At 46.9% G+C, this 24,658-nt stretch overlaps 1 protein-coding gene across 2 annotated transcripts in view; it reads right to left on the bottom strand.

The window, feature by feature from the left end:
* The window catches only part of RGS8 (regulator of G protein signaling 8), a 130,135-nt gene that overhangs the window by 7,450 nt on the left and 98,027 nt on the right, over positions 1 to 24,658 (bottom strand). The window contains exons 1-4 of one of the 2 annotated variants that reach the window (XM_026509192.4): positions 20,175 to 20,250; positions 18,149 to 18,277; positions 15,352 to 15,453; positions 14,442 to 14,506 (exon numbers count right to left, since the gene is read on the bottom strand). In XM_026509192.4, coding sequence (XP_026364977.1) covers positions 14,442 to 14,506; positions 15,352 to 15,453; positions 18,149 to 18,174 — 193 coding nt within the window. In that variant the 5' untranslated portion in view covers positions 18,175 to 18,277; positions 20,175 to 20,250. Of the gene's footprint in view, positions 1 to 14,441; positions 14,507 to 15,351; positions 15,454 to 18,148; positions 18,278 to 20,174; positions 20,251 to 24,658 lie in introns of those variants that run through there. The other variant, XM_044387866.3, reaches the window with a different exon arrangement.

Raw genomic sequence — 24,658 nt, 5'->3', positions numbered from 1 at the left:
GGTCATGATCTCCAGGTCCTGAGATCGAGCCCTGCATAGGGCTCCCAGCTCAGCGGCGAGTCTGCTTCTCCCTCTGCCTCTCCCCCTGCTTGGGCTCTCTCTGTCTCTCTCTCTCTGTCTCTCAAATGAATAAATAAAATTTGGGGGAAAAAATGACTCTGGCTAGAATGTTCTCTTTCTTTTCTAAAACCTGTTAAAAGGACAATATGTCAATAGTTCTTAATTCTGAGGGAGGGGATCCCCTGAGCCTCTGAGGCCCACCAGTGTGCACTAGGACAACGTGCAGCCCGGACCACCCCTCGGATTGGTGGTGCCCTGCTATCACCATAGTTAAATATTTGTTTTGACTTTTGTGAAACATTTTCTTTTCTAATTAAAAAGTCATTGGGTATCTTTGTCTTTCAAAATAGATGTTGTAATGCCCTACACTGGAACAACAGTCATAAAAAACCAAGACTTTTAGTTGCAAGAGCCAGGAACTTGAGAGAAAAGGGTTTTGATGGAATTCCCAAAGTTAAATTTTAAATCGAAAAGGAATCTAAGTTTGGAGGCCTGAGTTTAAAGTGTTTAACAAAAGTAGGGTAGCCACGAAATTTACCCCCCAAGCCAGTACATTTTTGAGAGTGAAGGGGGGCATGCCTATTAATTGCACGGCAACAATGGGCATAAACCGTGGTGCCACGACAAAACCCAGGACATATGACCACCTTAAGACAAGGCATATGGTCCTCTAACATAAGGAGTATGGAGAAAGCAGAACATGATGTAAGGTTGTTTCCCATTAGGCGGGATGGAAATAAAATTGCTCCCGTGCCAGGGAAGGAAGAGGAGAGTAGCAGAGTTTAGACTCATATGAGAGTTTGGCTCAGGGCCCCACGCACCTTCATTCCTACACTGGGTTTAAAACCCTGAAAGGAGGGAGTAGAAACCCAAGATAAAATGAGAATCGAAGAGAGCGTGAAACACTAACATGGCAATGCTTAGGCAGAGAGATGGCCAGAGAATCATTCATTCAATTTAACAATTTTTTTAATAACTACTAATGTACAAAATAAATCAGAAAACAGGTCATAAAATCTGCCCATAAAATCCCCTGTGGATGCTCTTTTTTTGCCACACCTTGTTTCCTCCAAGTTCTTATAGACATAATCCAGAATTTTCCAGAGGCTCTGAGGAACTCGGATCTGAGAGCTAGCCTGCCTGCCAGGAGATTGCCATTGCTTGCAGAAGGGGCCTCTGTAGCAGAGGCCACAGGCAGAGGTTGGATGGAATACCATTTGAAGCTGTGGAAGCCTCCAAGGAGACTCAGGGCCCAGGAGAGCCAAGGTGGAGCTGGTCCAGCAAGGCGGTCTCTGAGCAGTGACTGGTCCACACATGACAAGAGCCATGGATGCTATCAGCGACTGCAGGGAGGACATGAGGACCACAGGCCAAAAGCCTTCTCCTGTGGGCAGGAAATGGGAAGGAAAGGGCAGAGGAAGAACCCTAAAACACTGTGCATTTATCTAAAAGAGTAAATTCAAAGTGGCTTGGAAGAGTAACTTGGAAAGGCCTCTTGTTTTTAAACTGGAAGAGACCAAATACTTTGAATGGCAAAGCTGAAGTTTGTTGTTTGTGTTAGATTTTGTGCTGTTTTCCATCAAGCAAAAACAGGCGTTTGTGAGCAAATTGAATCCAGTTACAGATAGAGAAAATTGCCTTTCTGCCTCCCTTGATAGCATTGGTGAAGACAACCCTGCTAGGGAAACTCCCCAACCCCATGTGAGACAAGAGATGGACATTATCTCCCTTCATCAAAGTCTCAGCTCTGTGGAGCCTTTGTGTGGATTGAAAAAGAGAGAACACCTGCAAGGTGCTCTCAGGAATGTTGCTGTACTTCTCCCAATCGTACAGAGAAGAAGCTGATGCTTGGAGAACAGGCTTGACAGAGTGCATGCCCGTAATACTGTGCAGCACTAAAAATACAAAGTATACTAACTCCCAATCCAGTATAGCAACAATGCCACCTCCGTTCATCCATGTGCTTTTCCATACACCCGTTAGGGCACCAGGCATTCTGTGAGATGTGCTAAAAACAGGCACAACTCAGCTCTCAGAACCTGCAGGGGAAGGGCCATCCGAGACAAGAAAACATAATTGGGTAGTTACAGTACACATGGTAAGTGGAATGGCAGGGGAAGCGTAGGTTGCTGTGAAAGTGCCCAGGAGGGATGCCTGAGCCAGACCTAAGGAGTTGCTGGAAGACTTGCAGGAGGGAGAAGCTTTAAGCTGAGATGTGAAGTGGAGGAGCAGGAAGCGAAGTGGAGGAAGGGAAGGGGGGACAGAGAAGAGAATCGCAGCAAGGGAGAGTCACCCCAGAAAAGGCCGATAATTAAGAATGTTTGAATAATTAGAAAGAGTTGAGGATTTGGTGATGAGACTCAGCAACCATGGGCAGTTGCAGCTCTAGTGTGTGATGGGGGCCCTGGGCACTGTGGTGAACATTGGGGTGAATGAGAGGAGAGGAAGCAGAAACAGTTCGTGTAGATGTTTCTTGCAAGAAGGGGAGGAGAGAGATCAGACGGCATAGCTGGAAGGAAATAGGAGGTCAGGAAAGAAGGTTTGGAGGTTTTTGGTTTTGTTGTTGTGTGTTTTCTTATGTTTTTTTGTTGTTGTTGTTGTGTAAGATGGTCTTGAGTATGTTTGAATGTTCATCTAATCAGAAAAGACTGGTTGACTAGAAGGAGTTGAAATTAAAGGAAAGAGTTTAACTGATAAAATGTTACCCCTCAGAAGTTACAGAAATAGGTCTGAGAAGAGAATTATGATGGAGAGGAAGAGAAAGGGCTGCATGTGGATACAGGGAAGTTTCTAGCTTGGGTGCAGGGAAATGAAGGAGTTCCTGTCTGATTTTAGCTGGAGAAGGTGGTGGGACACAGGGATGGCAGTGTTTTATTTTTATGTATTTATTTAGGATTTGGGGCAGGAAATTTTATTTATTTACTATATGCCATACTTTTTGCTGGGGATTTTGCAAACACCAGCTCAATTTATTTTCACAACAATGCTGATCCATAAATAGTAGCACTCTGGTTTTCCAAATGAAGACATTAAGGCTTACTTACAGAAGTCGAATAAGTGTCCCAGTTCCACAGCTGCCAAGAGGAGCCAAGTTTCGTTACCAGGTCCGTATGACTCCAAAGCAAGGTCTTTTCAGATATATTTGCAGGCAGAAGGAAAAGAGCAAGGGAAGAGAAAGATTAAAGAATCAAAAGAATATATCTGGTGAAGGCAAATCCTAGACAAGGAGAGGGACCGAGAAGAAATAGGAGAACTTGTCTTCCTTAAAGTCAAAAGTAGAGAAAAAGTGGGGTGGGTAAAGATAGAAAGAACAAGTCAGGGAAGGGGCATCTTTGAGATGTATAAGACTGAACAGCTTTGGTCTTCATTAATTTGGGGGAAAGGCCCCATGAAGGCAGTCTGCCTCCATGTGCTAGGCTTTGAGGATATGGCATGAGTAAATCAGATGAAGTCACCACCTCCCAGAAAGACTCGCAAAAGCTAGTCTACTGTCACAAACATCGAGCAATAATTTAAAATAATCAATTGAATACTGTAAGTCCAGTGTGTGCTATAGAGGTTTGGGAAGGGTTCAGAACAGGTACTTCGGAAAAATGAGCAGGAATAGAGTAAGAAACAGGCAAAGACTTGTGAAGTCCTAGGTTCCAGCTCCTGGACAAGGTTACGATGCATGAGGAAGGGAGCAAGAACTTCTACTCTGGGGACGTGCCCATTGCTCAAAGAAAGGACCATCAGTTCCAGGTTGGCGAAGGAAGCTTGAACCCAGAGGACAGCAAGGATTTAGGATCTGAATGTTGGAACACAGGAAAAGGGGAGAAGGATAAACAGGAGGTTAAAAAAAAGATTGACATTAGAGGAGGAATTCTGAAAATGACCACTGCAGGCCCTGATTGTGTATGTACTTTGGGCCAGGCACCACACTAAATGCTCTGTGAACCGCTGGCATTTGCTCCGCATAGCGAAGTTATGTTATAGGTCCTGAATTATTGCCATTGTGTAGTGAGATAAAGGAAGCTTAGAGAAGTTAAATCACTTGCCCGAGTGGTTAGTAAGTGGCATGGATGCCAAACTACAAAGCCTGCGTTCTTATGTGAGTCAGTGGTCCAGTCCCTGGCTCTGCAAGATGGCGGGGCCTAAAGGACACCTACACCAGCAATGGCTGGAGGGGGGAAGGGAGGGGAGAGGGGAGTACTGTCTCAGCCCAAGACAAAGGGGCCATGAGTAACTCCAGGGACGGTGATGTTTCCAGGGTTGATAGCAACAGATGAGGTGGGGAAAAATCAAAAGAGACACTGTGGAAGGCAGAGAAGTATCCTGGAGTAGCAGAACAACCTAGAGACAAGGATGGACATGGGCAACAGAATTCAACTGAGTGACGTTGTAAGCGATTGAGACTGACTCACGCGGGGATGGGGATTTGAAATAAAATGTGTGGCAGACTCATACCCAGCTCATGATCGCCTGTTGGCTTCACTGAAGCAGCCTATGGAACCCTGCTGGTCCACCTGGGACAGGACCGCCACTGTCCCAGTTGGGAGCATCCGTTCTGATCAGAGTCAGGCCCATAATTAGCTCTATGACCTTGGACAACACATTCAGCTTCCCTGGGTCTCAGCATCCTCAACTGTAAAGTGAGGGGGATGGATGTGATTAACTCTCCCTGGGGAAGTTAGCGCTCTGCTCTGTGCTCCCTTTGCAACTCATGCCTGCGTCAGACACAGCTCTCAGCCAATTGTTTCCCACTCTCCCCCTCAGCAGCATCGTCACCACCATACACTGAGGACTTGTCCCAGGCTAAGTTCTATATTGTCCAATCTATGTATATCAATTCATTTAACCCTCACACCCACCCTATTGTCAAGGCAGAGGTCCTAGAGTCAGACAGCCTGGGTCTGAATCTGTGCGGCCTCAAAAAAAAGTCCTAACATCTTGAAGCCTGCCTCATCTCCTCTGTAAAATGGGAATAATACTGGGACTTACTGCCCCAGATTGTTATGAGGACGAAATGAGGCAATCCACATACATGTGCCCCATGGCTCACTACGAGCAGTCAATACATGTTAGCTCGTATGGAAGCTCTTTCACAAAGAGGGAGAGCGAGACTTGGAGAGTCTGAGTTCAATGTGTGGGGCCACTCGGCCAGTAAGAGGTGGTCAGCGGATTCTCACACACGTCTGTGTGACTTGAGAGCCCACTCAGCCTGTGTCTCCTCTCGTGATCACCGCTGAGCCTCACGTTAGCTCTTCCTCCAAAGGAGGGATGGACAAAAACCCCAAATCAAGCAACCACACTGAAAGCACATCACCATAGTGTAAATGTGACGGCTAGTTTACAGAGCTAGAGATTCTCCCACGGGAGGACACCTGCCATCACCTTATCTGTGGTGACAACTGAGGCCACTAGGTGCTACCAATACCCTGGCATCTGCCTGAACTCTCTCCTCTCCCGCAGGACGGCCACCTCCCTGAGGCGCAGGGGCGTCACACCGAGCAGACTGGCACATTCCCTAATGGAGGCCTGGGGACACCGTAACAAAGCATGGCTGAGTGACTTTGTAAAGATGTGAGGTAGCCTCAACCCAAGATGCAGTCCCCTGAATTTCCACGGCTGGCTTCAGAAAGAGCGTGAGGAGGACCAAAGCGAAATATGGCACTTAAAATTTGTCAGGGATTTCAAAAGAAGAGCTTGAGGAGAGATGGGGAAGGGAGTGGGGAGGAGGCCTAGGAAGGTCTGGACCTGAGAAGCTGCAGCATCTAGAGAACAGATTGTGGCAAAGAGAAAGCTCACAAAGCCCCCCATAGACTGTGCCTGTCCACAGCCCCCTCCTCTGCTCACCCACCCCTCTTGGTCACAATCTCTCCCCAGCCTGCCCTCTGAACCAGGCGTGTGTGTGGGGGGGTCACCGCGCAGAGAAAAACTTTACCTGAGAACAATGGAAGTAAGAAGGGGTAGAAGGCCCCCCTCTCCGGAGGCTGCAGGAACCCCTCCCCTTCCCAGAGCAGGTGGCAGCAGCTGCCTTTGTATACAGACCACCTGGCCCAGGCCTGGCCCACCTTTCCTGCTAAGGGGACCCAACAAAGGACTTGAATGGGACCAGACCACAGGCATTTCTCCTCAGCTATAGCCTTTCCTCCTCCTTCTAACCTCTCCCACCTCTTCCCAGCTAACTTTCTGTCCTCTCTCTGACTCTTCAGCATCTTTCTCAGCCCCTCATCCTTTTCTTCTGTCCTCTGTCCCCTTTTGCCCTTCCTTCCCCCTTCCTTCTCTTCACCAGGACCCTCTCCTTCCCTTCTGCTTGTCCATAACCTGAGGTTGGTTACAATGAAGGCTGCCCGTTTATTTCTGAAAGGCTTATGAGCATTTCCTGGCATCTCTCAGTGTGACCTGTTTCACATTAGCTGTGTTCCTCTGCCTGGGCCCGTGTGTACCCCAGACCCTGCTCCTTCCCAGATACCTAGGGGACTGGAGGCCCCCCTTTAGTACCTCCACAGATTCCAAGGAGCTGGAAAGAGTGACTTCTCTCTGATCCCTCCAGCTACTCTGCCTGGGATTCAGTCCTGAAGCTCTTCTGTCCTGGCTCGGACACATAACTAGCTCAGCGTCACCTTGGGCACCACCCTTAACCTCTCTGTGCCTCGGTTCCCTCATCTGTGAAATGCAGATCCTAACACGACCTGCTTCGTGGGCTTTGGGGGTGAGATGAATTACTACACGTAGGGCCCAACACTCAGTGAGTGCTCTGTGCGTGTTCAGGACGATTATGCCTGTACTTTGGTGGCTTACAGAGTCATCATGCAGAGTAAACATGCCTAATTCCCCCCAAACAATCCTGGTCACTTAAAGGTGGTAGGTGGTGAACAGTTCAGGAAGATGCGAGAGAAACAAGAGGATCTGCCTTTTTTTGGTTTCATTTTTTCAGTTCACTTTGGTTTTCTTTGTATGGCATGCTAAGAAGTCAAGGCTTTACGAACATTACACATTTTTTTAAAATTAGTGTCTATCTAGTCACAGGAAGGGAAAGGCTTGTGTCCAGAATTCCTGGAACACTCGGCAGAATCCTGGCATCCCCGAGCATGCACAGAATCTCCAAGAACATCCCCGTGGCCACACATGCTGCCTGCCGCTGGCATTCTCCCTCTTCGCTCTGTGATGCAGGGTGCTTACATAAGAAAAGAAACTGGGTCACTATGAATGAGCAGTGCAGCTGGTGCAGCAGGGAGGGTGGCTTAGGTAACAGTTCAAGGTCCAGGAGCCCTGATTCAGCTGGCATGGGGGTGGGCTTGAGCCTCGTTCACTTCCCAGGCTTGGAAAAATACAAGATCACAAGAAAGATTTTTTTTGGGTGGGGGGGAACCTCTCTGTTTAGTGCTGTTCCAAAGACCAGAGTCCTCTTGCATCCTTGATCGATAGAAAAAAACAAAAACAAAAACTGGTTAATGGGTTCAAGGTCAGACAGAGGATAGGAAAAGAAAATATATTTATAAAATCCAGGATACATATACCAATGGTGAAGTCAAAAATCTCTTTCATTCAGAACTGAGTTCACCACTTTGAAATTTGTGATAAGAACAGCATTAGGATCAAAGTCTTTTTGTGTGTGTTATCTATAAAATACAGGTTTTTCAACAAATGGCTCAGGCTTAGCAAGGTTTAGGTAAGGAGATTATTTAGAGAATAAACTATTTCCAGTTACTGACATTTATTGGAAGCAACTGCCATGCTAATTATACTTCAGTCTTGTGATTAACATAATTTTCTTCAATGATCTTCACTTTGTTAGTGTACATACAGCAAGATGGTATGTTATAATAGTAGTAGGACTTGACAGTTGGTAGACTCTTTGAGCCAGAGGGGACGTGAGCGATCTTAGGGTCAAGCCCTACACTGGAGCAGGGAATGGTGAGGCTGTAAGGTTGGGTGGCTTCTTATTTGCAGGACACGGTAGCAGCAGACTAAGGACAGCCTGGGTCTTACAACTCCTGGTCCAATGTTCTTTTCTATTTTATCAAGCAGAAGCTGGGTCGAGTCACAGCAACCACAAAAAACCAAGGTACAGCCTGAATCTGCAACTATGGTGAGAAATTAGCAAGGAGTTTTCTATTAAAGGGGAGACAAAAGAGAAGGGTCCCTAGTAGGGTAAAAGCATTCACAAATGATTCCTTTAATACAAGAGAAGTATTATAAAACTCCAGGTGCACCAGTCCATCACCTAAAAGATTCTAAGAAGTAAATGTCCAAGAATATTCGTTTAATTAGCCTGATATAAGAACACTGTAGGGAGGGGCGCCTGGGTGGCACAGCGGTTGAGCGCCTGCCTTCAGCTCAGGGCGTGATCCCAGCGTTGTGGGATCGAGCCCCACATCAGGCTCCTCTGCTATGAGCCTGCTTCTTCCTCTCCCACTTCCCCTGCTTGTGTTCCCTCTCTCGCTGGCTGTCTCTATCTCTGTCAAATAAATAAATAAAAAATCTTAAAAAAAAAAAAAAAAAAAAGAACACTGTAGGGAGGCTCAAAGAGGGAACATATCAGATTCCCCTGCAGGGCTTTTTGAAAACCAAATCCCCAGACGGAGTCTCTCGAAATACACCGAGGGGAAACTGGGAAGGGATGAGGGAGGGATGCCAAAAGCTCGTGAGACAAAGGAGGGTGAGGTATTAGGGATTTGAATAAGCCTCCTTGCAATTCTATTATAGTCCCCACTCAACCCTTGTGTTTAACTTTCAGCTGCCTATGGAAGGAAGCTGATGCCACTTCTAGCATACAGGAAGTGTGAAGTCCCAGTTTTCTCAGTGAATTTAATGTTGTAGCATAACAAAAATAATTAAAATCACTCTCCTTTATGGAGCTCCCTCTATGTCACGTTATCATGCTTAGCATTTTGCAACCACAGTCACATTTAATTCTCAAAACAACTGTCTTGTCATTCCCCTTTTACAGATGAGGAAAGCGAGGTTTAGAGAGGTTATGTAATTGGCTGGAGGTCACGTAGCTGGTAAGCCACGGAGTGGGTGTTGGAGGCCCATTCAATTGCTTTTCATTCAAATGTTTTGCTGCGGGCTTGGAATAGCTGTCTTATCTATTCCAGGCACTCCTTCTAGAAAGGCTAAACACATCCACATTCCTGGGTGCAAGTAAAAATTACAGCCATGCAGACAGGTTGGCAAGGAGAAAGAGAAGCTTCTTTTCAATCTGTGTCTACCTCCCATATCTCTTTCTAACCCTTAGCCTCAACTTATCCAGAAAACACACTTGCTGTATTTGTTTATTTACTGCGAACACCATTCATCATACCTGCTACGGATGGGCCATCTGTGATACATGGGTGACGTATCATCAAAGGGACGTGCCGCCTCAGAACTTTGGAAGGCTGTAAGCTAGTGTTCAGTGGGTTTCTTGGAAAGCACAGGCCTCCTGCCTCACCAAGATGCTCCAAATTCATCGCTTGACTTCCTTGTGTCTTAGAGCAGTGCTTCTCAAGCTTGGGTGGGCATAAATATTAGTGGAGGGCTTCAGGAAAGATTACCACGCCCGCACCCCCCAGAGATGCTGGCCCAGTAGGTCTGAGACAGAACTCCAGAATTGTCACCTCTTAGAAGTGCCCAGCAGCTGCTGGTGCTGCTTTCTTTGGATCACACTTTGAGTAACACTATTCTAGGATTTTTTGGCTTGAAGGATGTGTGGAGGGCTATGCAATAAATGGACACCCAATAGTTAAACTGTACATTCTAGAGCTAATGACCATTTGGATGAATAATTAAGGAATTTCGTTAGTTCGTAACTTTCATGTTTTTGCTTGTTTTGGGTTTTCTGCTTGGTTGCTGTGTGACCAGATCAAGTCATTGTATTTTTCCATATCTCAATCATTACCCCAAAAGGGCTAATTTTAAAAAAGTAAAAGCTTCTTTATTGGTCTCCTTTTCGCAGAGATGGATACTAACTCTGCAAATGCAAAAGAGCATTTAATTGTACTAGTCCACTAACCTGGCACTCCCCGGGCCTGGCAGGGACAGGTCAGCACAGGGCCTCCACACTCCGTGCAAACAGTGGAACAAAGCCAGGGACCAAATGGATGCCCAGGGTGAGGTGCTCTGTCATCCAGGTGTGGGATCAGGCTGAAGAAAGGGAACGGAAGGGGAAGGAACCCTGTCTACACCTTCCCCTTAAAGCTGGAATGAATCCATCTTTTATATATATAAAAAAAAATCCCACAAAGGAAGGAGGGACGGAGGGAGAGAGATTCAGAGTTTGAACTGATTCAGAGTTCAGGACTGAATGTCCCACTAAAAGTTGGACCAATAACAAGCATATGCCTGAACTCATGAGGAAATCAAATCACGAAGACATATAATTTCGTGCCCGCTCTCCAGCAACCCATCAGAAAAAAATCCCCTGCAAGCTGGGAGCCTTCATTCTCCTGGGTATGAGCTACAGAGACAGGAAAGCTTCTGGGTGTGTGCACACACACACATGCACACACACACACACACACCCTCAGGGGCAGCCTAGGTACACAGCTCACAGACACCAAGTCTAACTGTCCCTGGGTGAGCAGGAAAAAGATGCCAAATTAACCCACATTAAAAATCCTTCACTAAGGGTGCCTGGGTGGCTCAGTTGGTTAAGCATCTGCCTTGGGCTCAGGTCATGATCCCAGGGTCCTGGGATGGAGCCCCATGTCAGGCTCTCTGCTCAGGCAGGGAGCCTGCTTCTCCCTCTCCCTCTGCCTGCTGCTCCACCTGCTTGTGTTCTCTCTCTCTCTATCAAATAAATAAATAATCTTAAAAAAAAAAAAAGAAATCCTTCACTAACTAATAAAGTCATCAGCAATTTCATTTTTCATTTCTTAGTTAAAAAAAAAAAAAAAGCCCTCAGCAGGTGGCTATAGCCCCCAGACCTCCATGCATGCTTCTTCAGCTTTATCCTTGTAAGCAATTGTGATTGGAAATCAAACTGCTCCAAATATTTGCTTTCCAGATTTTTTTTCTCTCTCAAGTTTAAAAAATAAAGTTGCTTTCTTCTTTTCCTGAGGCTTGAACCTGAGAAGTGCTCCCCACACAGCGGGACCCTGTCAAGGAAGAGAAAGCCTCATAACACAGGTGCGTTAGCCCCTCATTTGGTTGCTTGAACCATTTCGGCTTTGAAGTGATTTTACATAACCCTGCAGGCAGCGTGGTGGACTCAAAGCGCCTGCCTACGTGTTTGCTAATGGCCCAGTCTCAGCATCCTAGAATGAGGGGGTAGGACTGGATCCAGTCTCTGAGGTATCCTCTTCCAGATCCTTCGTTGCACAGATGAAGAACCAGATTTTCCCAGAGATTGAGGGATTCCATCAAGGCTACCCAGCTATTTGGAAGCAGAAGCGGGTTAAAATCGTTCGTACGCAGGTCTGACAACCAGCTAACGTTCGTAACTTAATTGTGCAGAAGCATGTTCTCCAATTAAGTGGAAACCATGCTCTAAACTCAAAGCAGACCTGCTGCTGTCAGGTCAGTGAAGACTTCTAATACTGACAGAATGGAATTGAAGGGGAAGACCAAATGTTAGGATTCTATCTGAATCTTGACATTCCCTCGTCTGTAGGCAGCACACTGGATTATTTCTTATGTTATTTGTATGCATGTCCATGTCTCCGAAGTGTGCATTCTCCACCTGGGAGGTACTGTCCTGTTCATCTTGGTGCCCCTGCCCCCGACCAGCTGCTTAGCACAGACTTCAAACATAATGAACACTTAGTACACCTTTCTTTAAATAAATGAGTGCCCAAAACAGCCAGGCTGAGCAGGGAGGGTAAAGATGCTCTATAAATTGAGAATGGGAACAAAAATAATTATCTGAATTATCTGAAATAGAAAACTCAGGGAGGACAGTTGCCTAGGTAGAAAGGATTGCCAGGGGGGTGGTTTCTAGACTAATGCACATTTTTTTTTCTGGAAGCTCATTCAGTGATTCTCCTTTCTTTACTTTTTAGGACATTTTGCTATCTTAATTGAAAACCCTGCATACCTCCGATCAACTGCTGTCCCTCCTAAGGGACCAGCACACATGCAATCCCTTTGGAAAAGCTTAATCATCCCTAATTGAGTCACAATATTAGCCCAAATTAATTAGACTTTAAGAAAGTTGTCAACACCCTTGAAGGTAACCTGGCTCCGACTCCTCCTAGCCTTCACAGGGAGAGAGCGGTCAAGCTCTCAAACCTTGAAATTCTGCCAGTGACCCATGATGAATACAGGCCTCTTTCTTCTCAAAGACATTCACACCATTGGCATTTTATTTCCGTACTAAACAGAAATGAAAACAGAACATCAGACTCCAAGCAGGATCACAGAACTTCACAGTTCAAAAAACCTATTTCTGCAGTGGTCTAACAAAGAAGCAATGTGCTGTCAGCCTGTAACCCCTTAGTGGAATCCCCATCTCAGAAAAGTGTTCCTGCTTTCTGGAAACCGAAGCCATCCCTGACAGAAGCAGAAGCAAGCGTCTTCAGGTCTAAAAGTCACTGAATCAAATAACATGGAAACTCTTAAATCTCCAGGTCTTGCCACAGCACCAATCCAAAGATACCCAAAGACTGCCTCCGCTAATTGAACCACCATAAACTCTGTCTATAATGGCTCAGCATTAATAATTGGCGGCAAAGTTTGCAAACTTATTCTCAAGCCACGTTTATTTTGCATTTGAGAAATAAAAGCATAATTTAAAAAAATACCACCGTATTCTTACAAAACACCTTTAAGTAGAGAATCCCAAATCACCTAAAGGTGTCCTCTCATGAAGATTCCCTTACCCAGGTGACAGGTAGCACACAGGTATTTCTATCACCATTTCGGAATGAGGAAATAGCCTCAGGGACTTGAACTAAGTGAGTCAGTCATGAGGCTGAAATAGAAACCAAACTTCAAGATGACCTTGCAGCAGAGGAGCCAGAAGAGAAGGTGTAAGTTAATAGTGACACTTGTTTAGCCTACTGGGACTCCAGAAAACAAGTCAGAATAGCCTCATAAAGAACAAGCCTTACTGTCAAATCCTAACTATTATTGTATGGATGCCATTACCTTGGCAAATTCACTGCATAAGCTTGCTGTCTGTGACATAAGCCATATGTCACCCGCAATGTATCTCTCTGTTGCCTTGTTTTCCTTCCTAAGTGTAATCCATAGAACGCTAAAATGACTGTCTCACAAAACTACATGCTACAAATATATGCTTATTCTTAGATCTCGCATTTCATTTTAAAATCTATAGCATTTAATGTATGCAAAATTTATAGCATTTGGTAACCAGTTTATTAGGATCAGGGGCCTAGTCAGAGGGAAGTGCTCATCCAGCTGAAAGCAAAATCACTTCTAAAGACATCTGAAGATTGGGCGACTCCATCAAGGCCGCTCAATTATCTAGAAGCTGAGCTGGGTCAAGACCAAGAACACAGGTCTGACTACCAGCCCATGCCCTTAACCTCGTTGTACAAAACCATGTTCCTCAATTAAGTGGAAACAAGACTCCATGCTAAAAGCAACCCTTCTGCTCCCAGATCAATCAGGATTTCTAATATTGACAGGAAGAATTTAAAAGGAGTACTGAAAGTCTGCATGAAACCTTCTTTTTTCTGCAAAAGATCCTTCTTTCTTCCTCACCCCTGCTCTCCTACTCACATGTCCTTCATGTCACTACGATTTTAAAACCCGATGAATTTGGACTTGGTTGTGATGAGAAAAAAGCAAGAGCTGAAAAGTTTGGCCAGCCTCAAAGTGCCCTTCCCAGGGGAAATATGCATGATTATTTCTGCAATTTTTTGGGGGGTACGGGGAGGTATGGGAAAACAGAAGAGGAGGGACAGCAGAAATACATTCTAGTAAAACTCTTACCCAGCCAGAAACTGAAGAGTGTGATACAGCTGGGGTAGTAAACCCCCAAAATAAAAAGCAACAAGAAAACACAAAACTACGCCAACTCGAGTGACTAACGAAATGCACAGAATATTCATCTGACGGATGAGTAAACCAAGGCTCTCCGGGGACTTGGGGGGAGGTCATTTAATTTTATAAGCAAGATCTAGGATGGACACTAGACTGTCATTCCCACTGAGCCCATCACTCCAACTTCCTAAACTAAATTCTTTCTTTTTGATAAAACTGCTGAAAACACGAAGGCTTCTTGGGACCATCCTTTCAACCCAGAACACAGAAAAGAAGGCCCTCTTCCCACTACATTTAAATTGCATCTTGTTATCTATATACTCCCCTAAGCAGGAGGCTCCATGAGCGCAGGGACTGGGGGCTGTCTGGGGCACCCAGCATGGTACCTGGATCATGGTGGGCATTTGGTGCCTCTTTTGCTAAATGGACGATTTGCTGCAACACGAGGAAACCTGAATTCTACTTACACTTATGGGACAGAAGCACGTCAAAGGAATCTGCCCACCTCGTGGCTTCTTCTGTGGATAGTCTCCTAGGAAAGAAAAAACAACTCTCTTGAATATTTCTGAAATGACTCCCCCTCTCCATCAGCAACCACCAAGATTTGTTCTGGAGACCAAATTGGAACAATGGCGGGCAGGGGGCAGGGCACAAAAGAAAACCACGGGATTCCTGCAATTCTGTCGCTGTAAATGTGGACATTCTTAAGTAACTCTGGCAAACCTCAGTACTGGAATTCAGTGTATTTGTATATTGGCTTTTAGTCTAAAAAACCAAGCTAAAAAAGCGCAGGATATAAAGATGTTAAGATAACAATGGAAAGAAACTGGCCTTAGCGTCAGAAAAGGTAGTCTGAGCTCCTAACTCCATATTTTAGTGTGACCTTAATCTCTTCACCTCTGCAATGGGGATCACGGTGCCCACATCCCCGAACCCCGTGAGGGTTAAATGAGGTGCATCTATGACACCATTGAACCCAGTACTTGCCCAGTATAGGCACTGAGTCCAGATTATCTGAACATAAGCAGAGCTTTAGAATATATGTGAGTGTTTGTTTCCAAACTGAGAGCTCAGACTGACGACTAAGTAGAACCAAGAAACATCCTTCAGCACATCTTTATAAGAGTGGTGGATAACACAGTTTTCTTAAAAACAAAAAGAGGGTCCCTATTCTGAGTTAGGTCACACATTCTGGAAAGGAAAATTCACATCCATGCATCACGTTCAGGGATATAAAAGGAGCCGCCAAGTGGCAGGGCTTTATTGTTCCTAGGCTCATCTGGTCAACCACTCACTAGAGAAGAACAGGTCCTACAGCCCAGCAGTGGGCGCCCCACGGTGAGCACCCTGGGAATGCCACGTGGCCAAACTACTCACTTTAGAGCACGGTTGGGTTTGTCGGGAAGAATAGCTGTGAAATCACTACACGAGTCTGACTTGTGAGACAGGCATCCCAGGCGGGTCCTCATCCCTTTGTTCCTGCAACAGGCACAGGGGCAGAAGGACGGGGAACTGTCATGATCGTAGCTGTCAGCTCTATAAAGGGCCCCGGGAACGGCTCCTGCAGGAGCCTGAGCTGCCTCCCCTGATCCCCCATCCTTCCCCAGGCGGTCCCTGAAGATTTCATGAACAAGAGGAGAAATACCTAGAAGATCAAGGGATATATACTCACTCCCTAGCTTGACTCCTGGAATAGTAATAGGTACCCTACCCCTAGAGGCTTAATGCTTTTTCAAAGCTAACATTCAAGTTGATAGTAAGTCAATGAAGGTCATTAGCTTGGAAGAATTTCTAAATTAGGATTCTCTGTAGGGAAAGGAAATACAGTGAAGACAAAATAACAATCCACATTTTGCTCTCCCATCAGGAGGGCCAAGTAGCAGCAGCAGCAGCTCCTAATTGCAGAGCCCCAGAAGTGGTACCCGCACGGAAAGTAGAAGCTTGCTTGCATAATACAGGGGTGCGTATCACAGAACCTCTGAGCACAAATGAAGCTTTAAGGCAAATTAATGCTGACTCAGGTGCTCCCCACTCATCCCCCAAACCTGGGGATATAGATGTATGAACGGCTACAAACCAGCAAGGACCAACACCTGTAGGTGACAGCCAGAGCAGCTGGCACAATCAGCAGTTAAGAACAAGGGTCCCTCTCTCCGGGGCGCCTGGGTGGCACAGCGGTTAAGCGTCTGCCTTCGGCTCAGGGCGTGAACCCGGCGTTATGGGATCGAGCCCCACATCGGGCTCTTCCGCTATGAGCCTGCTTCTTCCTCTCCCACTCCCCCTGCTTGTGTTCCCTCTCTCGCTGGCTGTCTCTATCTCTGTCGAATAAATAAATAAAATCTTTAAAAAAAAAAAAAAGGGTCCCTCTCTCCGTTCTTTAATTTACCTAACTAAGCTCTCATATTCCTATTTATATTTTGGCTTCTCTCAGTCAACCTGTCCAAAACGTTAACATGTATGTTTAAAATTCTCACATTTTTTATTTTCCTAAGGACCAGACATTTACATGTTATGTGTTATGGAAGGTCCGATGAGCAATTACACTAATGTCTCTTTCCGACTTCCAACATTAGCCCCCTTTTACCTTTTAAACTATGGCCCTGCAAGATGCCCATTTGTGTAAATAAAGGTTTATTGGAACACAACAACACCCATTTATTTACATATTGTCTAAAGCTGCTTTTGAGCACGAGGGCAGAGTTGGGTGGTTGCAACACAGGCTGTATGGCCCATAGAACTCAAAATATTTACTCTCTCGCCCCTGATCTTTAACCGTGGCAGCTCCTCGCATGGAGAGCAAAGGTAAGTGGGAAGGGTTTGGTGTAATCAAATCAGGACTGAAGAGTGACTTATAAAAGGGCACTGCCACGTGCATGCTGGTAACCATGTGCCACAGAAATAGTCCCAGAGATGTTATTCTGTCTGTGGAAAGGAAGTCCTTCCTGCCTGGCTTTCCCTTCCCCTGATTCGTGAATCCTGGGCCCCAGAGACGCTAGAGGCCATCCAATTCAATCTCTTCCTGTTGTTCCAAATGGGTTTTCGTCCCTGACCCAAGCTGGTTATTTACAGAAATCTTATCCAACAAACGTCTACTGGGATGGTATTATATTTGGCAAGGATGGACAACATTTGTATTCCACAGCCCATCTCCAAGAGCCTTTTAAAGCTGGAACATCCCAGTTCCCTGAAATAGCCCCTCTCCTGCAGAAAACTGGGCTGCACGTCCTGTGCTCCCACCTCTTATCTCAGCCAGGCACGTGACGCAGCCATTGATTTTGTGGCGTTTCAAAACATTGGCGATAGCCGTTCTCTCTCCTGCGATGGTGAGCCTCTTATGTCCACTCACTCTTATAAATTATGGGGTGCTCTACCACCAGGCCATGCAAGCAACTGATTAAGAGCCCTTAAGTCACCACATTCTGTGAATTCAAGTAAAAGTCTTACTCAGGCTGCACCAAGGCCAAAACCCAACTTGAGTGAGTCAGTTCACTCCTCGGTGCCCCAGGGTCATCAATCACAAAATAGTCAGGTCGAAGCCCCCAAGAGCAATTAAGAGGATTTCAAAACAAATGGCAAATCCACACGAGCCATCGAGCGACGTTTAGCAGGGGCCAGTGTAAAGGGTATACTCGTTACCAAGACAACGGTGGTTCTCCCAAATAGTTTGCAAAAATCTTTCACAAAATATTCTTTGGGGCCCAACGGTTTTGATTTTCCATCTTGTCTAGATGAGACCTGAATTATAACCTTGTTAGTTAGGTTTGAAATAATGGGAGCAGAAGTGAGAGTCAAAGGTTAAGGTTACTTAAAAACGAAGGAAGGAAGGAACGAAGGAAGGAAAAGCAAAAGCAAAAAGAAGTAAGCTTGCCCTCATCTTCTTCCCTGTTTCACGACCGTATAGAGGTCTCTACATGGTTCAGTGCAAGCTCATGCACGGTCCCACCCCATGAGCCCCACCAGTCAATAGGAGGGTTTGGCACTGAGGTAGGTCCTGCTTGCAAGGCCACAACTTTGCAAGAAGCGCCCCAGGAAGGAGATCACCATCCGCAACAATGGCCTGAGGGGACGGACCACCCGTGGGAGTCGAAGGCTGGGGCAGGCTCACACAGCAGGGGGGTGGGAAGGGGCAGAGAGGGGGAAGGGCAGGGGCAGGGAGACAGGTGAGCATCATTACCTGCGTGGCATCAGTAAAGCGGCCATACAGGCACGCGCTTACGGTTAACCCTCTGGCCGGTGTGCAGGGACGTCAGGGCGGGAGATAGGACTGCGGGGCACAGGGATTTACCCTTTCACGTCCTCTCACCTAAAATCAAAGAATCTGCTGTAAGAGGGGGGCAGCCCTCTCTTATCTGACTGTGCTACAAATCCTCTCGGATGGCTTTCCGCTGACAGAACGCCTCCCCCCACGCAGCCCCTTGCCCACCAATGCCTGCTTGTGCTGACGAAGGGCGACCAGCTAAGGATGAACCGGGACAAACTGCTGGGTGGTCAGGAGCTCCTATTTCCCCAAACACTGGCCATTGACGGGGAAGTGGGGCATGTGCCCCAGGGGAGGAAGGCACGGGCCTGGCAAGCCAAAAATTACTGCTCTCTTTGTCTTATTCCAGCGGGGCCTAAGTGACCAGCAGCCAGGGATGGGGGGGGGGGGGGTCAGCACTTGTTCCAGAATTACTTGATTGGCTGCTCTTCTGATCCTCGCCTCCCTCTCGGGGAACCTGTCCTGGAGCGTGGGGAGGGTGTGAGCAGGGGGAAGGGTGGAGTAACTCCCAGGGAGACCTGTCAGGCCCCCATCACTGCACAGGCCTGCTCCTTTGCAGGATCACAGGCACAAGCTGAAGCAATGAATATGCACGCTACTCTCTCTTGCCCAGATGGAGGCCACCCGACCTTTCTCAGCCTGGGGACTGGCCCCTTCCTGACCCGAAGCGGGGAGGACGTCAGGAAAGGGGATACTGAGGTTGAGGGCTTGTTGACTGATCATCTCTCTTTCCTGAGGGTCCCCTTCTCAGTGCTTCAAACCCTTTGTTCCCACAGAAATGATAGGAAGAAACACGTGAAGAGAGCAGCCTATCCGTAAAGGGCTCCCCTGGGGAACCCTGACACCAAACATAGAATCCATTTTAAAAGAAACCTAATTTAGATAGATAAGGCCCCTACTCGATCTACTCCATTTAAATTATTTTTGTATTATACAGAACATTTCACAAATACTTTTTTTAAAAATACCTTCTCTAGTAATACCAAATTTAATAAAATTAAAAGATTGCTTTGTTAAAACTAAAAAAAAAAAAATAGTTAGACTTTGTGTCAAAGCTCATCCTCCAGGAGACTGAGCTTACGCTCTGTTCCCTAACAGTAGGGACATTTCCTTAATCTTTGTCCTAATGGTGCATCCACCTGCCTGCCCAGGAGTAAGGAAACCGAAGCCCTTGCCAGGGTTAAGGTTCTCTTCCAGCTGCGAGAAATCACAGTTTGGGGTACCTATGCCTCATTTTCTCTTGCTGATGGTCTGTGACCCGGAGGAGGGGAAGGCTGTGCCAGGGGCCTTCGCGACCCTGGTGCTGAACAGAACCAGGGATGTGTCCCCACAGACACAGCAGGCAAGGTCATTCGGGGCAGGTATCACCAGGCCCGCAGTCACTGCCTTGTCGCTCTTCCCGTTCCCACTGCTGGCTCACCCTGGCTTGCCGGGACTGCTTCCATGCCTGCCTCTCTCCCTCCCAAATCCAGCACTGCCCACCACTGCCCCCCAGACCTTTCACCATCCCTTCACCTAGTTCAGCCTTGACTTCGATACGATCAGAATCTGCAGGAGACTCTGGCCCTAGCTTCCTCATTCATCCCAGCACCTTGGGGCTCTAATTCCATCTGGTCCTTGACTTCTGGGGGATGAAGTTTGGGGTCCCTAGAGCCCCAGGAAGGACCATGGCAATGTGCCCTGTTAGGTGGACATCAAATGACAGGTGACTCTGGGGCAGACAGGATGGGAAATAATGGAAAGAGGGTACTCAAGGAAAAAAACAAAGGTTAAAAGCAAAGAGCAAAAAGCTCCCTTTTAAAGAGGGGAAGAGAAACTAAGAGTCTCAGCGGAGAGAAAGCAATCAATATGCATGGAGAGGCAGGTTAATTAAATATGGATAATGCAATCAGCCCACATGGGCACCTTGAAGAGGAAAGAGAAAAGCAAAAGCAATACTCACTGTCTTTGACCAGTCCTCATGGCCTGCGGGTCTTTGCCAACTGGGTGGTCAGAGAGGCTGCGGGTTAAGGAGTTCTGGGGAAAGAGTAGATCTTTCTTTTAGCAGTCAGATCCTTGATGGGTGAAGAACATATGTGCATGAATGCACAGGCACACTCGTGCGTGCACACACACATATACACACGCATGCATGCACAACACACCTCCCACCACTTGAGCCGGGCAGCAAGCAGCCCCGTTGAAAGCTCTTCTCTCTGCTTGTCACATCCAGTAAATACTGAAGCAGCCTACACCCAGCAGGCGGCGGCTCAGCTCCCGGGCACGGTCTGCACGCCCATCCTCATTGGCAGGATGCAGGAGGTGCCCCTGAGCAGAGCTCGCCTGGCACTCCTCCCATACCTTCCTCTTCACTAACCTGCTTCCTTGCTCCTCTGGCTGCAGCTCAGGGAGAAGTCCCCACAGCCCAAAGCTGCCTCCCTCTGCACCCAGAGGCTGTGCAGGGGGCAGCAAAGCCGTAGGTATTAACTCTTTCCGGCCACCAATAAGCTGAAAATAAAGTGTCCAGGGGGCCCTCTTCTAATGAGCTCTGCTGCTGGCTGAAGGCTCGTTGCTGCTCAGGGAGCAGGGAGCATAAAGATCTTGCCCCAGACAGCTGCTGACAGCAGGAGCCAAGCCGAATCAAATCTCCTAATGAGCCAGGAGGAGGGGGGCTGTCTTGCTGGGTGTGATGTGATGTGATAAATGCAGAGAGCAAGAAAGCTACGGGGCAGGTCACACATCTAAATTCCACCCCCTTTCTCCCAATTTCTATTGTGCTTCACTACCAAGCCAAACCACACAGCCCTGAAATTACCCCCTCTGCCACATCTCAGCTGTCCCCCTTACTCGACAGAGGCATTTCTCCCCCAGTCTGTCTCTACTCCCACCCCCCAGCACCAAACACACCACTCCTCACTTCTTAATGAGAAATTTCCACCTCCTCTGCTTCCTCAAAACATGTATATTTCCAACTCTGTGCTCCTGGTTTCTCCTACAGTGGAAATTCACCTCTCTCCCTCCTCCATCACCTAGCAACTTCCCCCTGCTTGCATTTGTTATGGAGTGAGACTTTTCCCTTTGTTCTGCCCAATCTGCACATTATCCCTAATTTTTCTGTCTTCTGCAATTTTTTTCTTCCAAACCATCTTACCCACATAGATCTTCACACTGCCTGTTTCAGTTCCAGTGCCTGTCTCTTCCTGCTTGCCCTAGTACAGTAGTTCTCTGAGTATGGTCCCTGGACCAACAGCGTCAGCATCACCTGGGAATGTGTTAGAAATGCAAATTCTCAGGCCCCACCCCCAGACCTATAGAATCAGAAACTCAGGGGAGGAATCCTAGCCTCCCAGGTGATTCTGATGCATGCTAAAGCGTGCAAACCACAAAGCTTCCCTTCTCCCCATTCCACTCCAGTCTCCTGCTCCCACTCAGGAACTAGCTCCAAATGCACCTAACCTTTACTGCAAGTCATTTTGGACACCCGGAAGGTGGCATTTGCTGGCGGCAGCAGAAATCTCTATGAAAGTGATGGCTTGATACTAAGAATATTAGATTGCATTTGTTTAACCTTTTATAACATAGACAGCATGTTCATGTATTGTTACCCAACAACCCTATTCCATAGCCAGAGAGAATATTCTTGTCCCCGAGTTACAGATGAGAAAATTGAGGCAACTCAAGGATCAGACTTGTTTTCTTAGAACTCTTACAGCAGAGCTCTCCCCACCATGTCATGCCAGGACCCAGAATTATGGGCAGATCTATTGGTGGCATAACCTGCATTCTCGCAGTGACATGAGTCTGCCGCAACCCCACGTTGCCTGACGATAGGATGAAATAAAAAGTCTGATGCTGCCTCCACAGTGACTCATTGTCTCTCTCGCAAAATGTCCACAGCGTGTCTCTGTTAGGTAAAGGGAACTCAGTGTTATGAAATGAGATGCAAAAGAAATGTTTCCCATTTCTCAGAACCCCTGCCTTGAACGCCGACGCTAGCCAGGGTTTAGAATTGAAGCATAAAGAGAATCCTTTGCTTCTGGACTTTTTCTTGATACACTGCACCATACGAAACAGGTTCACATGTAAACCGGGATAAAAGCCCATTGATAAGCACTTCCCTAATCCAAGATTAGGTTATACGGTAAGGTGGAGCCTCCCCGATTCCATGCACACAGCCATTGTCCAACAAGCCCTCAGAATGTGCTAGACGCTGGGCTAAACATTGTACTGCTGTTAACTCTTGCAACAAACTTACAAGGCTGACATCTTTATCATCCCCATTTTACAGATGGAGAAACAGACAAATCAATTACAAGTGGCAGAGCTGGTGCCTGATACCAAGCTTCCTGTTCCCAACCCTTGCTCTGCCCCTTGCTTTAACACAAAGGTGGTTCAAAGGCACTCCTTGTCCAGTGCTAAAATAGTAAGAAAAAGGCCCCCCTCCGAGTCTCATGCTGCCCCATCTGGCATCCAGGATTTAAAGGCACTGAGGAGATAGGGCAGGGCTGAAGAGGGGCCCAAGTCTCAGGTGGGGGCTGACTAATATTAACTGGGCATCAGAATCTTCAATTAGCCTTTGGAGAAATAATATAATCATAGGAAGTCAATAAGCCAGCCCGTATGTTTAAGGAAAGATATAATCATCAATAAACTTTTAAGAAAGAGCAGGAATATAAAGAGCAGAGGGACAAGAGTATGAGGATATGCATCTAGCATGAGTCAAAAGAAGAAATTATAACTTTTTTTTAACCAAAACATTCCCGAACACCAAAGCGTAACCACACAGCACCCTCGTTTGAGAAGCACAGACCTAGTACAGGCCCCCTCTCAGGGGAGGCCTCTAAGTTAAATCTTCCTTTCTATAGAGGCAGGTGCATAAAGAATTCCAGAGGCTGGTGAGGGGTTGGTGGGAATTTAGCAGAGCCCAGGGGGTAAGCATTCGTCATGGTCTCCTTTCCTGAAGGAGACAGCTAGGCAAAGGCAAGCAGGCCGGAATGCTAGTGAGAAAGGCACTCACCTGTTTGGACTCTGTGCCTGTGCTTATAGCCCTGGCCCAGGATCCAGAGATTTGGATTCTTTTCTGGTTACTGCTCCTGAGTTTCTGGCTGGAAACTGGGCACAGGATGTCTCCACTGGTGGCGACACATGGTTTTTTCCAGGAAAACAGGCATTACAAGCCCTGCTCTGGCTTCTCAGGCTGCCCTGCACCTCTCAGCTCTTCCCACTCTCTGTTTGCTCCTCCTGGGAAATCCAACCTTCCCAGGCCTGGGCCGTTGCATCTCTCAGGCTTTGGTGCTCAGTCTTGCCTCTCATTAGCTCCAGACCGGCTTTTCCAGGGGACAGCTAGACAACGCCATCCCTCTCAGACTCTCAGACGCAACTGTGTCAGAAACAACCACCTTTCCCTCCAAATCTTCCCTTCCTGCTGGGCTCCCTATGCTTGCTCATGACATGACTCGGTCCTAGCCCCTCGGGGTAATAAATACAGGTACTTCTGGCTTCTTTTTCTCTATTGCCCTGTTGAATTGATTTTTAAAACTTCTCGTTATATTTCTGAAATATTTCTCAACTTTATCCCCTCCCATCCATTGACACTGCCATTCAGAGATTATTGGGTACCCACTCCGTCCTAAGTAACTGACCCTCCTGCCTCCATGTCATTGCCTCCCCTATTCCCTGTAAAGCTCCTGGCACACTACACTACCACCAGAGCTACCCATTGAACAGGTACCATAAATGGTCTTGATAGGAATTTTTGATGGGATAGCAATTTGTCCTGCCTGACATTCTAACAATTCGATCCCATTTACCTCTCCAGTCTTATATCCCATCGTGCATACACGCATGCACACACACGCCTGATTCCTCCACTGCCCCTCTGTCCAGAATGTTCTCCCCGCCCCCGGATCTGCCTCTTAACTCCCAGCTCCTTCTCTAAACCTAATACCTCCAAGATAAAAATTCTCCTTTCCAAAGCTTTTCAGCACGGCCTCAGGTCAGAAGGAATCCCTCCATCCTAACACCACCACATTGCTGTGTGACTCTCTGACAGCCCGTAACATGATCTGTAGTTGATCCTTATGATTTATGTTTTCTGATCCTCCCAAATGACTACATGTTCCACAAAGACAGACTCTAGGACTTACCTTGCTATCAATTCCCATTGCCTCATAGGAAGCAGGTATTTAATAAATGGCAGCTGCATTTGATTCTGAGTTCATGAAAAAAATCTGAAAAATCACCAAGGATTCCTTATGGCGGAAACACTTTAGACTTCTGCAGTCTCCGGGTCAAGACTGAAATCGGTCTAATGCTAATGACTCTCAGGGGCAGCAGCATGGGCACCGAAGGCATTTGCAAACTATTGTTCCCCACAACCCGGTCAGGGCAGAGTGGAATTAATCAAGAGCAAAAGGAGCACCTGGCATTGTCACACAGGCCACAAAA

Source organism: Ursus arctos, unplaced genomic scaffold (genome assembly GCF_023065955.2).
Source record: "Ursus arctos isolate Adak ecotype North America unplaced genomic scaffold, UrsArc2.0 scaffold_2, whole genome shotgun sequence".
NCBI lineage: Eukaryota > Metazoa > Chordata > Mammalia > Carnivora > Ursidae > Ursus > Ursus arctos.
Note: the sequence above shows the minus strand (reverse complement) of the source record. Positions and strands in the feature narration are given on the sequence as shown.